At 39.5% G+C, this 21,128-nt stretch overlaps 1 protein-coding gene across 2 annotated transcripts in view; it reads right to left on the bottom strand.

Moving 5' to 3' along the window:
* Positions 1–21,128, bottom strand: part of SLC24A2 (solute carrier family 24 member 2) — a 257,950-nt gene that overhangs the window by 52,001 nt on the left and 184,821 nt on the right. For both annotated transcript variants that reach the window (XM_062207033.1, XM_062207034.1), the window contains 2 exons: positions 6,942–7,040; positions 3,508–3,626 (listed from right to left, as the gene is read on the bottom strand). In XM_062207033.1, the coding sequence (XP_062063017.1) occupies positions 3,508–3,626; positions 6,942–7,040 (218 nt within the window). The remainder of the gene's footprint in view (positions 1–3,507; positions 3,627–6,941; positions 7,041–21,128) is intronic.

The raw sequence follows: 21,128 nt of genomic DNA, 5'->3' as shown, positions 1-21,128 counted from the left end.
CAAAATGGATTGAAGACCTAAATTTACGACCTAACACCATCAGATTATTAGAGAACATTGGGGAAGCCTTGCAAGACATTGGCACAGGAAAAGAGTTCTTGGAAAAGACCCCAGAGGCACAGGCAATCAAAGCCAAAATTTGCAAATGGGATTACATCAAATTGAGAAGCTTCTATACTACAAAAGAAATACTCAGGAAAGTGATGAGGTAACTGACAGAATGGGAGAAATTATTTTTAAACTATGCAACTGACAAAGAATTAATAACCAGAATACATAAAGAGATCAAGAAACTCCACAGCAACAAAACAAACAATGGGCCACAGACTTTAAACAGACATTTTTCAAAAGAGGAAATCCAAATAGCCAACAAACACATGAAAAAATGCTCAGGATCACTAGCCATCAAGGGAAATGCAAATCAAAACCACAGTGAGGTTTCACTTCACCCCAGTTAGAATGGCTTTCATGCAGAAATCAACAAACAATAAATGCTGGCAAGGATGTGAGGAAAAAGATATCCTAATCCACTGTTGGTGGGAATGTATACTTATAAAGCCACTATGGAAGACAGTATGGCGATACCTCAGGAATCTGTATATAGATCTACCATATGACCCAGCCACTCCCACGAATTTACCAAAGGGGAATGAATTCCATAAATAAAAGAGTTATCTGTACTCATATGTTGATTGCAACTTAATTCACAATAGCTAAGACATGGAATCAACCTAAATGCCTGTCAACAAAGACTGGATAAAGAAATTATGAGATATGTACACTATGGAATACTACACAGCAGTAAAAAAAATGAAATCCTGCTATTTGCCACAAAATGGATGAATCTTCTAAACATCATAGTGAAATAAGCCACCCAAAGGAACAAATACCGTATGTTCTCCCTGATTTGTGATAACTAATAGAGCACCTAAAGGGAAATCTGTAGAAGTGAAATTGACACTTCAAGAAGCAATGACTTGAACAGTTCTTGTCTTGACTGTCCAGGAACAGTTTTTTTTCCCTTCATACTATTTATTGAACTCTTTAGTTAACGAGGAGTTAATCATATGTGTATAGTCAATTGAAAATAGCTCTCAGTAAAAAATAAGAGTGGGGGCTGGTGCCGCGGCTTAATAGGCTAATCCTCCACCTTGCAGCGCCGGCACACCAGGTTCTAGTCCCAGTCGGGGTGCCGGATTCTGTCCTGGTTGTCCCTCTTCCAGTCCAGCTCTCTGCTGTGGCCTGGGAGTGCAGTGGAGGATGGCCCAAGTGCTTGGGCCCTGCACCCCATGGGAGACCAGGAGAAGCACCTGGCTCCTGCCTTCGGATCAGCGCGGTGCGCCGGCTGCAGCATGCCGGCCACAGCGGCCATTGGAGGGTGAACCAACGGTAAAGGAAGACCTTTCTCTCTGTCTCTCTCTCTCACTGTCCACTCTGTCTGTCAAAAATAAAAAAAAATAACAGTGGGAATAAGAGCAGGAGTAGGAAATTTGTAACTATAAAGGTATATAATTCTGCATACATTCCTACAGACTTACTTCTATGTGTACAGTTTAAAAACTTGCCATGGGACCCCAAATCCCACCAAACTGAGTGGTAAAATTGCCATATTAAATGTTAAAGTGATCATATTAATTGTTAAAATGAACATATAAATAGGATTAAGTGTTGAAGTGATCATATAAAATAGGATCAAGTGTCTGGTGATATTAATAGACAGAATTAAAAAGGAGAGACTGTTCTAACATGGCAAGCAGTCCACACAGTAGATGCCTAGATGTCCCTGTAAGTAGCACTCTGACCTCAGAATCAGCCCCTATGGCATTCTGGTCTGGCTGAAAAGCCCATGAGAGTATTTCAGGCATGGAAAGCCAACACACTGTGGCAAAAAATGTTCTACATGAAAGATCTCTATGAGTGAGACCCCAGTTGAAAGATGTGGCCAGAAAAGAAGGATGTACTTTTCTCTGAAGGGTGGAAAGAACTTGTACTTTGCTTATGGCCTTGTTTAAATACTGACGGAGATTGTGGATTCAAAAGCTTCTATAGCCTAGGCAGCTCATGTCAAGAGTCTTGGATGGTCACTGACGTCATATGTAAGAGTGTTAATTGTTAAATTAACAACAAGAGTCACTGTGCACTAACTTCCCATGCAGGACCTCTATCCTCCATGAGTTGTATCATGAGAGTTAACTGTAAAATTTGTTCTCGAAAAGTTTTTTTTTTGTGTGTGTGTAAATTGTTGAAATCTTTACTTAGTATAGAGTTGTTCTTCTGTATGTAAAGTTAATTGAAAAGGAATCTTAATGGAGAATGGGACTGGGAATGGGAGAGGGAGGAAGACTAGGAGTGGGCATGTGGATGGGAGGGTGGGTATGGTTGGAAGAATCACTATATTCCTAAAGTTGTACTTACGAAATTTGTATTCCTTAAATAAAAGGTTTCTTTGGGGGAAAAAAAGGCGAATAGCTCTAAAAAAATGTGGTGCCTTAGAACAGCAGCATCAACACCCCTGTGCAGCACGATAAAACTTCATACTCTGGATCCCCTTCCAGGCCCAACAAATCAGAATCTGAATTTTTAACATGACTCTCCTTTCACATGAAATATATGAGCACAATAAAGTTTCAGAAAATTGACAAAATGCAATTTTTGGGCTTCACACCTTAAACATCTGATTTGCTGGACCAAAATGAGGTCCAGAAATCTAAAAACACTACCACAGTTCTACCTACTTTTTAAACAACTTTGTTTTTAGGTTGTGTTGCATGCTGGAAATTGTACAGGCAGTGTATGTAGATAGTACTGAGTTCAAATCTCAGCTCTGCTACCTCCCAACTAGGTAATCTCAACTGAGTGGTTCAATTTATTGAGCTTTGGCTTCTTCAGCTGTTAAATGGAAATATTAATGCCTACACCCTCAGCTGTGGGTTTTAAAAGTGGTGACATGTATAAAGTACCTAATATAAAATCTCCGACACATAGTAGGTATTAGAGAACTGTTGTAGAATAGTTCACTTGGGTAGGCCACTGAACAGTGGGCTAGGCCTGAGAGAGTTAATTTCAACCACAGGGACAAGGAAGGCCAAAGGGGGCTGGCCAAGGTGTGATATCTGAGTTCTGTCATTTAACCCTGACCTTAAAGATGCTGAGAACCGATTAGAATACGGCAGCTATCAAGCTTTATCATAGATTAAGAATCACCTGGATGCTAATTAAAAATGCTGACTCTTGGGTGCTGCATCCCAGAGATCCTGTTTCATCAAATTCAGGGCAGATCCTGGGGATCTGCCTTTTGATCTCCAGGAGATTCTGATGCATGAGTCCTCCAACTTCATGTGGGTCCTTGAGATGATAATGAGAAATTCACAGAGAAGGAATATGATCCTACTTGATATTTATTTTGCTGGGAGCTGGGGCTTCCAAGAAGATGATAGGGTCTTTGCTGCTGTGCTATGACATCAATAAGAACAGCAACCCAGAAGAGTGACAGAGAAAAAGCCATACCTGGGCTTCTGTGGCTTCAATGCTGTGAGAGAGATTTCCATTTTGTACAGGTTCTGAAATGTCACTGGTTGGTGTCATTTCCACTTCTGTGCTGGTGCTGTTTGGGAGTTCTATTTTTTCTACAATATAATTAAAACACACACACATACACAGAGAGAGAGAAAGCAAATGGAATCAGTGTTGACAAAGAGTCATATGAAAAGAACATTCTGTGTGTTGGGCAAAGGAGACGGTGGTGGTGTCCAAGGGGTAACAAGGGCCAGGACTGGTGCTGAGTCAGATGAAGAAAGGTTTTGACCTTTCTTACCTATGCCGTCTAGCATACTGGCCTTCTCCTCTCATTGACAATGCTCAGGCTTCCACTCTGGCATGATGTCTTCACCTGAGTGCCCTCAGCTCCCATAGTATGTCTTTCTCTAGTCTAGGCAAAATTACCAACTTCCTGAACATAAACACAGATGTCTAAAAATCCTAAACCATGCTCAATCAATACACTGTTGTTTAATCCCAGGGCCACCATCCTCCAATATTTTCTTATAGTAGAGTCTTCTCTTTTGTACTGTGCTCTGGAAAGGATATTGACTAGAGCATTGGAGTCCCAGGCTTTACTCTGCCACTTGGGCTGTCATCTTGGATAATCTCGCTTTTCCTAGGGATTTCCAGAACCGTACCTGTGAAGTGAGGAAGTTCAACTGATTGACTTCGTGTCCATTGCTTTCCGCTCTTAATTTTCTTAGCCTCTGAGAGTGGAAACTCTCTGTGTCTAGGTAGCCTCAGGGAGGGCAGGTTTGGGAAAATGGCCCTTATTGAAACGCCTCAAGAATGCAACTTAATCACCTTCCACTCCTGGGCATCCTTATTGTGAGGAAGGCAATGGTTTGCTGGACATAAAATAGAAACCAAGGTCTGGTCACTCTTGAATAAGAGAATATCTGGTTAGAGGAAAAACATGAGTCTGAAAATGCAGAGTCAGGTTTTATTTGAAAGTTGAAAATGATGCAAGGATCATGACTCAGCACTAGGACTCGGTGGCACTGGGAATTAGACAGCCCTGACTTCATACTCTGGCTCTCCAGCTTATACTCTGTGACCCTTACCAAGTGACTTGAATTCTCTGAGATTCAGTTTCAGTATTGTGATGAGAACAATACAACTACTATTACTCCTCATCCTCCTAACAGCAAGAATGACAACATGATCAAAAGATACTTCTGTAAAGATTAAAGAAGAGAATGAATACAAAGCACTTACCACAGTGCCTGGAACAGAGCAAGCAAGCAATGCAAACTATCCGTATCCTCATTACAGCACCTGGATTTCACTAGATTTGTTGTTCAAGGCTAGGAGGAACACCTTCAGGTGACCCATGTTCAGGCACCACAGAAGTCTGCTGGGACTTCAGTGTGAGGGAAGTACAAATGTTCTTATGGGAACCACATTCTCTGTGCTGGGTCAGGCCATGGATTTCAGGAATGAACAGTTGTGTAGTGTAGTTTCGGGGTTGCTGGGAGTATTAGAAGGTGAGAGTATAAGTTATGAAGAGCAGTGGCAGGCTATTCATAGAGTATCAGAATATGTTTGTTTTTAGCAACTTTAAAAAGGCTATAAACATTTCTGTGACTGGTGGTTAAGAAAATACTTTTAGAGTAACATAAAAATTGTTGAGTTTAAAAACCACAGGGAAGTGTTTACATTTATTTATATATTTAGTTGTGAAATAGAGTTATAACTATAAACTTGGAAAATCATAGAAATTCAAATTTACTTTGTCTTTCCATTTTTAGTAGTGATAGAGAGATGACGGTGATGTTCTGCTGAGTATAGCTATTTCTGTTTATCTTAATTCATTTTATCTTGATTCAGTTATTTAAACTAAACAATACTTGCTACCATGGGGAACATTAAAACTTTGGGTGAGTTTGTTGGATGAAGTGGTACCTTTGGATCAGCCAGCAGTGGCCAGATTGAACTCTAACAATGCATGTATAGGTACCCAAGCATCTAAAATGTCTAAGAACATGCATGAACAAATGAGAGGAAGCCACCTCATCATACTGATTTGTGTATATCTTAGCTTGGGAAATGCTGTTGTAATCTTCACCAAACAAAATATAAAAATAAGTCTTAGACTTACTTTGAAAAGCATTTCAGACACACAATATTTTTTAGTTACAAAGTCATCTGGAGGACAAATCAACAGAAGTAGGATCTTTGGAGTTATAGGTCCTATCTCTTCACAGAAGATTAAATCTAAGTTCAGCCAATCTTGGGGGAGGACTGGGTCCAAACCCAGGCATTTAACTTTTTACTCCAAGCTTCCTCATTCTACAAAAGAGAAATCAGGTGGAGCAGAAAAAAAATGGCTTGTGCAATTGAACCCAAATACCTCAAGCAAAACTTCACCTTTTCAAAGACTTTTATGATATGGCTTTACATTTTTATAAAAAAGCAAAATATGCTCATTTAAAAAATTGTACAAGTTCACAGAAGCAGAGAAAAAATTATAATTTATAATCCCAACTTCAAGAAGTAACTATTGTGACCATTTTAGCTGATTTCCTTCCAGATTTTCTTTCAAATCCCATTTGAATCTTGACTGTTTCTTGGCCAAAAATTTCCCCTGAGCTTGGAGTTGGGATAACAGGATAGGCAGACACTCTTCTACAAGTGTCATGCATTTTAAGTGCAATACTGTTGAATTTTGTCTGCAGATAATTTTAGTTACTTGGGCAATAGCCTCGTTTATAGCATAGATCCAGATTAGGTTAAATTTAGTTTGAATTTAGAATTAGAGAACTGTATTATAGTTACAGACAGGAGAGGAGGAACATCATGTTCCAAGTTAAAATAAGATGCCTGAATGTCACAATCTGGTCACATAGGAGTTCTGAAAAAGTCAGCCAAAAGAGACCTGGGCTGATCCTGCTGAATTCTTACGAAAGGAAAGCCTGCATTATTTCGAAGGAATTCTGTCACTCAGTTTAGGAGTGACTAAATGTTAACTTTGTGGGTATGCTGTAAGGGATGCTATAGGTATAAAATCTTGTTACCAAACATGAATTACAAAAGGAGGACTCACACTTTTGGTTTAACATTGAATGATATATGTGTGTCCTTTTCTTGTGGAATGCCTAAAATGAAGCTGTTTTCTGCTTTTGACTGGAGGTAGCTGCTTAGGGGCTTGTTTGACTTCAAGTTCCTCATAGAACCATTTCATTCTCTTTAGATTTTCCCTGGAGAGAATGGTGACATACGGTGTCTACTCATGTCTTGTATCCACATGGGGAAGGGGCTCTTCCTACTACCCAGGAAGAAGGAGAGCTGAAGGGTTCTGTGTCTGCCCCAAGTCAGAGGTGCCAACACTGGGTCCTGTCTCTCCACTCCCCACCAAGTCCCCCAGGAATGGCACGGGATGGCAGTCTCCCTGAACTCACCCACGTGATTGGCAGCTCCATTCTGCCTCTCGTTCTCATCCACTTGGCATTTCTTCTTGGCGATCTTGTGAAGAATGGAAGCCTTTTCTCTGAACCTCCCTGAAGCAAGAGAAAGTGGCAGGAAGCATACAGATAAGGAGAAAGATAGAGTCTTGTGGCTAGTGGTGAGGCACTGGCAAAGTAGGCAGGTGGCTTCCTCAGTGAGGCTTTGCTACGGCAGTGGCTACTCCATTCTCTCAACTGGAATGTCCTATGACCTGCATGAAGGGCATTTGCTTACCTTTGTGGATTCTTCAGCTCAATTCTCTCTTTGAAAGACTCAAGCTACTTGATGAGATTTGTGATTTAAACCCTTTCCCTTCTCTTCCAGTTACTCATAAAAGAAATGAAAGCACAAACATCGCTAAAACGCCCCTACTGCTGAGATCTAAAACAGATGTCTAAACAGAACTGCTCTGGAGCACAATGATTTCTCTGGAATTAAATGTTCATCCCAGACTGGCTTTTGACAATGGACTTGGAAGGAAAGCCAAATCCAGTGGGTCCTTTGATTTGACTGGGTTTCAGACATTTGTCATAATCAATATTGTAGTTTCTAAACAAGTCAGGCACAGGCATCACAGCTATCCACATCAGCTGAGTCAATTGCAATTAAAGCATCAAGGAGGCAACTGATTCCATTTGGGGATGTAGAGCAAAGAATGATCAACTGAGCACAGCAGGTAATGTTGGTGATGAGATACTTTGGGAAAGGTGCTAGAAAAATACCATTCTCAAAGTGATCACTTTAAACAGCTATATCCCAAATGTAATGTTTCATTTCTTCTGTTACTGACATAATTAATTGGTAAATACATGCAACAAGCACAGAAAATAGCATGCAGAAGTGTACAGATTAGTAGAACATTTCTCTTTTTAATCCTTGGTTTTCTTTCTTGAGAACATTGAAAGTAAAAAGATTTTCACTTTAAGACGACTGATCCCTGTATTCAGATATGATGAGTTTCTAAAACACAACCCCTAGAATATTTCCTCTGGGCATTTTTTTTTTTGTTGGCTGTGATCCCTATCAGCATAATAGGGATCTCATTCTACTTTTCTAGTTAGAAGCAAACCAAACTGAAATGTTCCTCTTGGAGAGTTTCTTCTCCCAGGATGGGACATGGCAGGTAGATACTCACTACCCTTCCATTATCATAGATAGGAATCATGGTGTATAGTCCTAGTAATGACTTGTGTGACTGGTTGGGAGTGACAGAGGCTATAATTTGGAATCAGATCAGTTGATCCAATGGTGAGGGTGTCACAGGATAGGGCCCTTTTGGCTCACAGTTCCATTAGCTGTAAACCTTGACACCTCAGTACCATAAAGGCAACTTCTAGGACATTAGTCTCTCAGTGTTGGCAATGAGTGTGCACCGTAGGTCGTACTCTCAAAGAAGGCAGCAAGGGAAACATTACACAAAGAAGTGGAGGTTGAGATGTGGCTTGAGCAGCATAAGCAATGAGAAAGCAGGATGAGGTGGTGGGCATGGTATTCACTCTTGAGGAATGTTGGTTAGCATTAACTTCACATCCTGGAAGGTATTTTGAATTTGGTCGTTTCTGTTTAATCTCTAAGGGAAAGTGTGGGAAGAAAGAAGGAAAGGAAATTAAACCCAAGGACTAGAAAAAAGGGGTAAAAGAGAGTGAGGAAGGAATAAAAGAAGAGAAATAGAAATAGAAATAGAAGGAATACAAGCAAGGAGGTCGTCTGCAGGGCTTGTGATTGCCTGGAGGTGTGGATTCAAGTAGCTCATCTGGCTGGAAAGTCTGTATTATGTGTGGACTAGAGGAACAAATAATGAGTGAGCTGCTCTGTACTCTGCAGGCTTAAGTCTAAATAGGGCTTTACTTCTTGTGGAGGACAATGCCCAGAAATCCTGAAATCATGTGTGTTTTTTTAGCCCAGAAGAGGAAAAGGAGATTTTGAAACTATTAGAGATGATGCTTCTACCAATGAAACCATTTTACTGTGGCCTCAGTGTCATTCTTTGTACTTAGAAAACTCTGCAGCTCTATGAAATAAGGTATTTGCTACTTTTAAATTACATAAAATTAATAAGGCAGCAAAGCATTCTGAAGAGAGAATAAACAAGCCTGTGGAAATAAAACCTAAAGTAACCCAATCCAAATAATGTCCTAAAGTCATGAATCATGGCAGAGAAAATACTTGATAGAAGCTAGCTAATCACATATTGTTTGTGGTTAAATTCTTAGAAGAACCTTCTAAGAATTTAGATGTATGCTACAGAGAAACAATAATAAAAAGGACCCAAAAGCATGTCAGGGCACAGCCACGTCCTCTGTTAGGAAGTGTCTTTCAGAATAATGTTGGCTACTATTACTCTGGGAATATTTTTCACAAATCTTCCTATGGAAGGCTGGGATAAAGGGTAGCAAATGATTCTAGAATTTTGATTTTGTAGGTTCTCAAATATTTTACATGCCAGTAAGGGTCTTCTATATGTGTGTTACTACTTTTCCTATGATAGCAGCTCTTCAGATTTTTCTGTGCCACTGAAAAGTAGAAGGGTTTAGCTTTGCTATTATTTTTCTTTGGGTCTAGTCCAAGTAGTCCAAGGCAAGCTGGAGAGCTGTCTTCTTCATGAACCCTTTGAGAGCTTCTTTGCTTCAGCCTTTTCCCCTACCATTCTTTGTCCCAACCATCATGACCTGGCAACCATTTGGAATTCTAAGTGCTGATAAAAGAATTTTCCTTTAAAGATTAATTTCCAGACTGGTAGCTGCTTGTGGGGGCAGTCTGACAAAAGCAAAGTGTGCTCATTCCGGTCCATTGGGCACCCCTGTGATCACAGCAGGGAACCTTTTGAGAACTGCTGTTACAATTGAGTCTCACATGTCAAGAGTGAGCAGGTTTCTGGTACAAAAGCCAGCAAAGAATCTGTGATTCTCAAAGTGTCCTTTTGTTCCTTGGCGTAGGAAGACATGGCACCTTTAGGTCCTATTCCTCCCCAAGCCATCAGCTGGGGGAGAAAACAGAGCAGTTTGTGTGTTGGGGCAACAGTACTGTGGTTAGGTGGATGTGATTTAGAGGCAGATAGGTTTGAGTTCAAGACTCAGCTGTTTCAATGGTTCTGCTGGATGATATTTGGTAAGTTCTTGTTCAGTTTTCTCACCTGTTAAATAGGGATTCCTTGGTATTAGTGCATGAATTAAATGTTAGGCTTATGTGAGAAAATCTGTGTGAAGGGTTTTTCACAGTGCCTGGTATTGGAAGAACTCTGTAAATAAGAGAAAAAGGAAAACAAACCAAAACAAAAAAACTCGGGGGCAAGAGTGACATGACCCTGATTTGCTTTAAGAGGATCATTGCCATTTTCTCTTCCTTCAATCCACAGAAGCAGGACTTGATAATCAATCAGCCACATCAAAATCCAGTAGTTTAGGTATCCAGGACCTTGTTGGACTGATGCTCAGGTTTCTGGGCACCCTCCAAAACTCAGCTCAAAACCAATTAGGAGGTGATCACTTTACATCTTTCTGCAGCTGAAAAGGTCAAGGTGATGTTTTATACATTGATACTTTACAATCTTAAAATGCGAAGAAAATGATCTGCCTTCTCCCATCACATGTAAGGACAGAAAGGAGGCCAAGGAGCTTCTGCGGCTGTACAATGGATTTGGATTGACTAAAAAGAACTTTTGATGCTCAAGGCTCTTTACTCCTATGTGTTTCAAGTTCAGCATTTTATCATAGGGATAAGAACACTCAGCTCATACAGTTAGAGAAAGGTTCAATGAATTAATGCACATCAAGTATTTTGATGCCTTCTGATATGTGAGGGGTTTTCAAAAATTCATAGAAAATGCATATTATAGAAAAACTATGCACATGTTTCAAAACATTTTTTGCACCAAAACAAACAATTTCTGATTTCACTTTGCCATGAACTCTTTGAAGTATCTTATAAGTAAGTGCTTACTTACAAGAAAGGATTGTTATTTTTATGGAAGTAAAGGACATATGCTACTAAAACCAAGATTGATATTTATATTAGAATTGATGTCTAGCAGCTGCATATACAGACCATGGCGGTAAAAGGGATTGCTTAGACATTTTAGGCAGATTCCATGTTGTCGTAGGGGGTGGTAGAGATCTAAGAAACAGTTATGTAACTCTGTGCTTAGGGATAAATAATCAAGATAGCTTTGAGTACTTTTCAAGGTGAGCAAAGGAGTGATTTTTAATATATTTTAAGACAGCCTTAAAAAATATACTCTGTTGTGGTATAAACCCCTAAGGTGTTGTATTTTTATATAGCCACAGATATTTGTATTCTTAGAAATCTTAGAAATAGCAAACTCTGTTCAAATCGTGAGGCACCTACGTCAAAACCTAGTACACAATTTTAATACAGTTTGGCTTGGACTGAAATTTGCAAGAGTATAAGCTGAGTGTCCTTAGAGGAGTGTGTGTTGAGGGGGTGGTAGTGAGGTGTGGAAGGAAAGATCAAAGCATAAAGGCTTAATGTGAATAAGAATGAATTTTGAAAAACCATCTGCGATTGAAATCCTTGACCACATCATTCTGACATAAAACAGAAGACCCACGCTGCACTGCAAAATGACTTTCGAGGGTCTGTTCATTAAAAGGAAATGAATCTCACTCCTGTTCTGCTGTTAATTAAAATAGCCCCTTGGAAATTCCTTCACATCTGTCCCATCAAGCCTGTAATAGGGTTGCAAAGAGAACCCTTTTGGCTGGTGATGGGATCAGCTCCCGACTGCCACAGAGCACCTTGAGCATCAGCAACACAGAAAAGACAGACAAAAGAGATAGACAGATGCAAAGGAAGCAGCCACACACACCTCAGTGAACTGACTGTGGTTTGTGAGGAGAAGAGAAAAGAAAAGAGAAAAAGAAAGAGAAAACTTGAAAAAATCTTTTAAAATCTATTTTTGTGTTTTCAATTCTGCTTTTCCTTTTTTTTTTTTTTTTAATTTTTTAAGTGTATGGCTTGACAGGTAGCTAAAAAACAAAAGTGTACCTGAATTTTCTTCCCTTTTATTCCTTGCCTTTTTAGTCTTTTGGAACCATAGACTAGTCAGCAGACAGACCATAATTTTCAGAAAGCTGGCATTATGGGGTCATCCCGGGAGCCCTGGTTTCTCTCACACTCCACATGCCATCCACCAGCAGACGTGGCATGTTTGTTTTCAAGCTGTTTCAAAAATCTGACCATGTCTCCCTCCTCAAACACTTCCTTTGCTGTCTCCTACCCGTAGCCCAGTGTCAAGTCTCACTGGAACAATTCTGCTGGTCTGAATCTCCTCACTTCTGCCTTGTCTCTTCATCTCCCAGGCTAGTCTCACTCCATTGTCCTTAATGATCATACCACTCACTTCTCTGTGTAAGATCCTGCCATGGTTCCCTATGTCAAAGGAAAAGCTAAGACACTGTAAAATTCTATCTGTAGAGGCTCACTCTGACTACCTTGACCTTGTCCCTCATCCCTTTCTTGCTCACTCTGATGCTGGCCTCCTTGTATTTCTAGAAAAAACTGTGCACTATCCAACCTCTGAGCCACAGTCTTAGCTTGCCTTGTACCTGGACTGTTCTTCCCCATGTTTTCCATGTTCTCATGTTCTTCAAGTACTGGTTCAATTGTCATCTCCTTGTGGCTTCCAGAAGCAGCCTAGCTGAACTTGTAGTTTCTGTCTGCAGTACTTCCTGTATCCCAGCTTATTTATTTATTTTTTTAAAAGATTTATTTTTTGGGCTTATGTTGTGGCATAGCGTGTAAAGCCACTGCCTGTAACACCCGATCTGGGCATTGGTTTGAGTCCTAGCTGCTCCTCCACTTTGGATCCAGCTCCCTGCTAATGTGCCTGAGAAAAGCAGCAGCAGAATATGGCCCAAGTGCTTGGCCCCTCCACCCACCTGGGAGACCCAGATGAGGCTCTTGACTCCTGACTTTCGCCTGAGCCAACCCTGGCCCTTGGTGGCCATTTGGGGAATGAACCAGCTCTCACTCTCCCCCTTTGTCTCTCCTTTTTCTGTAACTCTGACTTTCAAATAAATAAATGCATCCTTTAAAAAACAAAATTTATTATTTATTTGAAAGAGTTACAGAGAGAGAGGGAAGGACAGAAAAAAAGAGAGCGAGATCTTCTATCTGCTGGTTTACTCCTCAAATGGTTGCAGTGGTTGGGGCTGTGCCAGACCAAAGCCAGGAGGCTGGAGCTTCTTCTGGTCTCCCACATGCATGCAGGGTCCAAGCACTTCGATCATCCTCCACTGCTTTTCCCAGGTGCATTAGTAGGGAGTTGGATTGGAAGTGGAACAGCTGGGTCCCAAAACGGTGCGCATATTGGGTGGTGGGGATGCAGGCAGCAGCTTAACCTGCTATGCCACCACACCTGCACCTCTCCCAACCCAGAAGCTCACTTTCTCAGAAGAAGTTACTTATATACTTATATAAGTATATATACTCATATACTATATCATTATTATAATTATCTGTTGCTTTCTACTAGCAGACAAACTTCCTGAGGGCAGTGATTTCCTTCAGTTTTGTTCACCACACTATCTTCAGTACCTAATGGGTGCTAATTCTTGTGTTCATGATTTCTAGACAAGTAAATCATGTTAACTTTATTTAATATGCTTTCTGTTGGCCAGTGATGCAAAGTAAATCCTTTTATGACCTCCCAAGCCCATGGTCCTAGTTGGATTGAAGGTCTAGGAACTTTCTAGAAGTAAATAGGTTAAGATGGGGTACACTAGTTATTTACATTCTTCAAGTGGATGCCAGAGGGCACATCAGTTGTCTCCCTTTTGTGCATGTCCCAGGCTAACAGGGTAGGTGTGGGAAAGAGTCTTTAATAAATAGAAGAGGAGGTCCAGTGAGCCTCAGAATGAGCAGGCAATGAAAGCTGGACCTTGCCTCCTCCTTATTATTCTCATTTGTCAGCACCTTACCTGATGGTTTCTATACTGATAACCACACCCTTCCTTCTCAAATGAGAAAGCAGACTCTCATGGTACTTTGATCAAACCCTGGTTACAGCTTTTATTTTAACTTGCTGTCCACAAGCCTACTTTTTCCTCAGCACAGGATGCTACCCAGCAGCTGGAATGAATAGGTCTTCTTCCATTCTATACATTTTTTGCAGAGCAGTTTATTCATCTTATATATAGGAGCTGGCTTAATTTTTATTATTAAAGCAAAATATTAAAAGTAATACTTTTATATTAAAACACCAAGAATGTAGAAGTTTATTTCTCTTTAAATCTTTTCTTGAAATTCACTAAATTATTTTTTTATACTTTTGTGAAGTATCTTGTAAACCATTTATTATACTACAAGGATAGTAATGGAGATGAAACTACTATTATAATAAAGTATTTTGTAAAGTGTCTTTAGTAAATATGAATGAGCCACATAACAGAGATGCTAAACTTAATTTAATTATCATTACATTGTACTTATAGATATAATCATAGGAAAAGTTTCTGATATTAATGAGAATGTATACATAGTTGAATCTCAAATGTTGGCCAAACCCATCACACAATGAGATGAAGCAGCAAGATCTCCTCATTAAGACTTTCTTTTTTTTTTTTTTATTATTTGACAGATAGAGTTAGACAGTGAGAGAGACAGAAAGATCTTCCCTTCGTTGGTTTACCCCCTAAATGGCCGCTCCGGCCGGAACTACGCCGATCAGAAACCAGGAGCTGGGTGCTTCTTCCTGGTCTCCCACACGGGTGTAGGGGCCCTAGCACTTGGGCCATCCCACACTGCCTTCCCGGGCCACAGCAGAGAGCTGGACTGGAAGAGGAGCAACAGAGACTAGAACCGGTGCCCATATGGGATGCCAGAGCCGCAGGCAGAGGATTAACCAAGTGAGCCACGGCACCAGCCCCCCTTATTAAGGCTTTCATCAATAATATTCTGCAAGACTGAACACTGGGGCTGCCTGTAAAGAATGAATCTACCTAAATATCTGCTGGTAGGCTTACCTTATTATTGGAAACATGAGCATGTTTTTGTAAATATTTTGTAAACATTTTTAAATATTTCCAGTATTTTTCAAAAATTGGCATTGAAAAATATATATTGTTTTTTCTTTATGTTTTGAATTTCTTGTTTTCCCACAGTCTTTGCCCAATCAGCCATCTTTCATCTTTAGTCTTCCCATTTCTCCTCAAAATAGGATCATTAGTCAAGTCTCTGAATTTAAGAAACTTTCTTGTGACTTCAAGTGGCAGCCACCACTCATCTTCCTGGCACTGCCAAGCCTTGTAGAAGATCTCTGTGCTGATGCCTGTCTGCCCTTACAGCTCCTTTGTTCACATCTTAATCCTGGACCCAGAATCTGGCATTCCTCACCTCTCTCCTCAAAATTCCCTTTGATTTCAAGGACTCCTAAAAGCTCCCCTTCAATGTCAATATTCTTCAGGGTTCCCTCTTGGCTGTCTCTTTCCCAAGGCTTACATTCTCATCAAATGACCCAATTTACCACTGTCTGAATGTCAGTGATTCCTGTACCAGGTCCTTTGATTTAACAGATTTCTGACCACCTCACTTGGAAGTTCTTCTGACAGTCAAACTCAACATGCCCCAGATTTCACACATAATCTTCCTTTCTAGGAATCTGCTCTTTTATTTTCTGTTGGTGGTTTTCACACTTCCAGTTTTCCCAAACATCCTAGAGATCTCTCTCACCCCAGAAGACAGTTGGTTGCCAAGTCCTTTTGTCTCTGCCTCTGAACTCTTTTAGCCCAGCATTTCCAGCATGGATGTTGGCTACAGTATCTTAATTGGCCTTCCAGTTTTCAATGGCATTTCATGCATCCCCCTATGGACTCTTCACATAGCTTGGAATGCTCCACGCTTCTCATCTGCTTGTCTGATTTCTTTATAAGACTCTTCTTTAGGCATCTAATCCTTCAAGAAGATTTTCTTCAATTTCATGTGCCTCTATCAAGGCACCCGGATTTCTATCCTATCATAACAGTTGGCATGGAGCATCAGAGCTGTTTTATTGACCTCATCTCCAACTAGTCCTTGAGGACATCAAGGACGAGAGTACTGTCTTTCTTCTGTCCCCCCGTACTTACTGTCTTTGATGGCATCAATAAATGTTTGTAAACACAGCAACATTAACACAAGCAACAGTGAAGGAGATGTGTGTGTGTATGTGTGTGTGTGTGTGCGCGTGCAGTAATTTGGATTATTTACCATGGGAGATTCTATCCTGAGTATTTTGGGTATTGAGAAAAGAGGAAAGTCCAGAAGCATGTTGTGGAAAATTTGTCAGACTTCGCTTGGTTAATGCTGTGATTATGTTCCAAAGTCTAATAGCATTTAATAGCATTTATAGATAATGTTTATCCATTTTGACACTTGCCTCCCCTCTTTTCTTCTTTTTTTTTTTAACTTAATCTAATCAAGCTCAGGCAAAATGGAATTTTGTAAACCAAAAAACTCATAGCAGGTATCAGATTGTAGAATTCAAAGGAAATGGGTCAACTTACTGCCATTGGCCAAGTTTGACATTGCTTGAGAGCTGATCTTTTAAAAAAATCATTGTAGGCAACCTGCTTTATTATTTTAGGAGATTAATTTTCTAAACATTTCTGTCTCATACGCACTGATACAAATGGCTCACACAAGGAAATTTTCAAAGAGGGTTGACTGACTCTCAGGTTTGGAGTTCTGACTCAGAGAGGGCGTATGAGACAGAAGTTTTAAATATCTTCCTTTTGTACTTATCTCTTGAACTTTGTAGAGATATAAAAAATAAGTGAATAAAGAATCACTTTATTAACAAGGCATGCCTTTATATCCTAAATGTTGCCAACATTTTACCCAACCTCCTAGATCTCCTTCGAGTCAGTTTGTCAAAGCCCAGTCTTTGGGCATATCTGTCTGAAATGAGTTGTGATATTAGTCTGTTCATCTGGGGACAGTTTTGATTTGTTCACAGCACCTAGAAAATAGTAGGTACTCAATAATATGTGTAGATTAACTACTCTAACCTAAATACAAAAATCAGAGCCTAACAAACAGCTCTTTATTATAAAGAGTCTACATATTACCCAGTTATTTATTTTGAGGCAAAGTGAAAGATTTTAGATTTGGTTAACATTAAAAGGTAGTAGCCACTATTCTGTGCAGATATATCATCTCCTGTCACCTCCATTTTATGTATCTATGAATTGGCACTTCAGCTCCTACTTTCTATTTTAATCCTAAACTTTACATTGTAATCTGGTACCTGTAAATCTCACTTGGAGCATGGGTTTGCCACATAAGTGGTGTCACATGCTGAGAGTACTTAATTCAAGGCTTAGAGGCCTGTGACTAAAATGAGATGATTTGATTCATTTCAAATTTAATCAAAAGAAAAACTTACCATGCTTAATTGAACATGCCAGCCTCCTGGTGTAATAGAGTCCCACTTTATTTTAAGAGAAAGCTTTGTGTGTGTGTGTGGGAATTGCATTATTAATTTATAATAACAATGTTCAAGTTTGGCTGATGAAGGCAGCTTAACATTTTCAGCTCTAGGGATGCCAGAAACAGACAAAAAGAAGCATCCACAATTTGCCTTCTGCTGCCATTTAACATCTTCTACATATGCAACATGGCATAATCTGCCTGTACTTGCCAAGTCCAATCTTTTGCCTTTTACTGTTGACAGTTTAGATATGATGATAGGATGCAATGAAGTTTGAGAAGCTGGATGTATTCTCGTTAGAAGAATTCCTTAGTCTTGGTTTTCAGGAAGACTGGATTTACCCACACAGCTGATTTGGTCTGGCAGACCTGATGCCAGTTAGTAGCTGATTAGTCTAATTGTGCATACTAACTAGGTTGCTGTCTTCCTGAATCCAGTCCCAGGGATATGCTTGTAAGAATACATCTCTGAAGAAGTAATATGGTCAATAATTGGTGAGGTCAATGCAATTATTCTTCGGATAAAGCCAAGCCTAACAGAGAGCATCTGTTTAAGGGCCCAGAAAAATCCTCTGGTTATGGAAGGTTGGACCAAATGGGTTAAATCATAAACCTGGAATGAATGAAACATAACATGGTATTGGAAATGGTGTCTCTGCACAATAGGAGCTCCCTGCATTGGTAATTGGAAACTAGAAAGGTAACTTACAGTGTGCTTCTCAGACTTTCTGCAGAGTTATCAGCAGTCTTGAGGTAGAAAGGGCACATGCTGCGATGGAAATTGGATATTCTGTGTAGGAGGAACAGCCTTCTCACTTAATTTAAAGAGGAAAAATACTTCCATCATAACTATACTACAGCTTTAACTCAACTTTGGTAAAAACTGTGGTTTCTAAAACAAGTCAATTAGAAGGTAGTCACATTACAAAAGCTTAACTGCTTTGTAATGAAATCAGTTTGGATCTCTTCAAAGGATTTGAATTTTCTGTTTGAAACTCTCTCATTCACTCTTAGTGTGAGTGTAAATTGGTGTAATCCTTTTTGGAATGCATTTTGGCGATATCTTTTTTTTTTTTTTTTTTTTTTTTGGCGATATCTTCTACAATCTGAAATGCGTACTCTTTGATCTGGTATTTCACCTTATGTGTATATATTTTCTACTCAGGAGAGTTACTGTGCGGACAAAAGGGATGCTCACATAGTCTTGCTGTAATAACTAGATAAATAAGCTAAAATGGAAACTACTAAATGTTCATCAACAGGGGAGTGATTGAACCCACCATGGAGCAGCCATTCAGTGGCAATCCATGCAGTTGTTAAAAAGAGTGGGGATACTCTAAATGTGCTGATTTGGAAAGATCACTAAATATAATTAATAAGTAAGAGCCACATTAGAACAGTGTATGGAAAAAGGGAATATGTGAAAAAATGGATTAATTCCTCTAGGGAATGAATAGTGTCTTGTGTAGAAGGGAGAGACTCATTTTATGTATTGTCTACTTTCTACTTCTGTGCATGTGTAATGTTTTCATAATAAAGAGAAAAGTTAAAAATTAATTTATAATTTAAAATTTCTACTTTGGTTAAAGTTTGGATTTGTGACAAAAAGGGAATATATTTTTCATTGTTTCAAAGCTTTATTTCATAAGAACTATCTAATATTCTATTTGCTATATTTAGCCACAGTAATAAAGAGTTTGGTTATGAACTGGCTCAAATAATACATAAGTATTTTGTTTAACATGCTGTGGCCCAGGAACCTACCTACTATAAACTTGGTGGTAGCTTAAGTCTCAACCTGATTTACCACTGCAAATTGCCCATAGGACCAGTTCCATGATAGAGGCAATAAGAACACGTAAGACATTGTTAGATTTTTCTTGAGCTACATGCTATGTCCTTGCCTCCTTGTCCACTTCAGCAGAGATGCCAGGTTATCCATCACCATATAGACCCTCACCTGCAGATGGCTCTATACAGTCCTGAATTGACTCAATCTCCCACTCCCACAATCAGTAAATCTCATATATCCTTAAGCTCTGAATATTCTCTTTGCCTTCTTTTTCCAACTGAAACTTGACTGTTTCCAGAAGGCCTAGTTTCTCCTGTAACTCTGAAAAGTGGCATTTGCTTCCTTTTCCAAATGCCCTATACTCCATCCCCCTCCCTCCCTATTTCTAGACCACTACTCCTTTCTCCTTGGAAACATAAGCCAATTACTCTACCATCATTCCCCAACTGATTTTGAGCCTGGCTCATTATTTCTCTTTGTAACATTAGCATTGTCACTATCCACTGCAATTTTACTCAGGTGAATCCCACAACATTTGGCACCTTCAAGCCTTAACCTACTCACCTGATACCCTTTCCTCTAGCTCATTTTATCTACCACTCCTGTGGTTAGTCTGTGGACCTTGTCATTAGCAGTAACTGCACTACTTTATAGATCTTGAAGAATCTTGATTTCTGTTCCTCACTCTTTTAAAAAAAATCTTTCTATTTTAACAATTCTTTGATCGCATTGTTTAATTCAATGATGCTCTCATGTTTTCACTGACTTTCTGTGGAATATGTTCTTCATTTGGCTTTTGGGACAGCATTATCTACCCAGTCTCCTTTCTTGAGCTCTTCACAGACTCTAAGCTTTGGAGTTCCCTGGGGGCTCAATTCTTGGTTTTCTTTTCTCTACCAGTTAGCAAGGTGTTGTCATCCAGTTCTATAGTTTAAATTAACACATTTATTTTATGACTCCCCCTCCAAGCTTACATTGATAGCCCTGTTTAACTTTCTCCCATGCTCTAGACTCCCATTTATGTACACTACTTCCTCAATGTCACCGTTAGTATGTTTCATAGGCATCTCAAACTGAATTCTCAAACTTTCTCATGTGGCTTGATTTACTGTCAGCCTTTCCCCATCAAGATAGAGTTATATGAAATTCTTATTGCTCTGTTGTGGAGAAACTGCAGGTTGCTCATTCAATACTGATTTTCTTTTCATTTCCTAATGACATATCACCTAAATTATTTGGCATAGTAATTTACCCAGCTTAATAAGCTACATTTCTAAGCTGCCCTGAAATTAGGTATAGTTAAATAACTGAATTTTGGGCAAATTTTACTCAGAAGGTCTCTAGGAAGGGCTCCAAAAAGGAAGACAAAACATCTGGAGAAAATAACTTTGGCTTTTCCTTTTTCCTGGAATACAGATGTGATGGCTAGAGCTCTAGCAGCAACCATCTAGGACTATGAGGTACTTTCATGGTTGAAAATCATATTCCATTTTGGGTAGCAGAAGCACAGAAAGATCTTGAGTCTTAGATTATTGTGGAGCTTCTAGATATTCCACATACTGCCTGCCGTTGTATTTCTTCTCTTTGAGAGAAAAATTAACTTCTGTCTCAATGTAAGCCATCATTAATCTGGATTTTCTGCTATAGATAGCTGAATCTATACATCAAGGAATTTGTAAATCTATAAATCAGTGAATATAACATAGTCTCATCCATTAAAGCAAGGATGAAAATGTAATGTGAATGCTACAGATAACACCAACGACTTAGAAGTACATTTTTAGAGGATGTATTTTAGGCAATGGAGAATGCTTCTCAGTGGTATCCCCAAAGCCAATTCCTCTTTGAAAAGGAACCAAACCATTTCACTGCAATGAAGTACACCAAATAACTGGCCAGACTATGTGACCTTAAGGTGCTTTTG

The sequence above is a fragment of the Lepus europaeus genome, chromosome 12 (genome assembly GCF_033115175.1).
Source record: "Lepus europaeus isolate LE1 chromosome 12, mLepTim1.pri, whole genome shotgun sequence".
In the NCBI taxonomy this organism is placed as follows: domain Eukaryota; kingdom Metazoa; phylum Chordata; class Mammalia; order Lagomorpha; family Leporidae; genus Lepus; species Lepus europaeus.
This window is presented reverse-complemented; position numbering and strand designations above follow the sequence as displayed.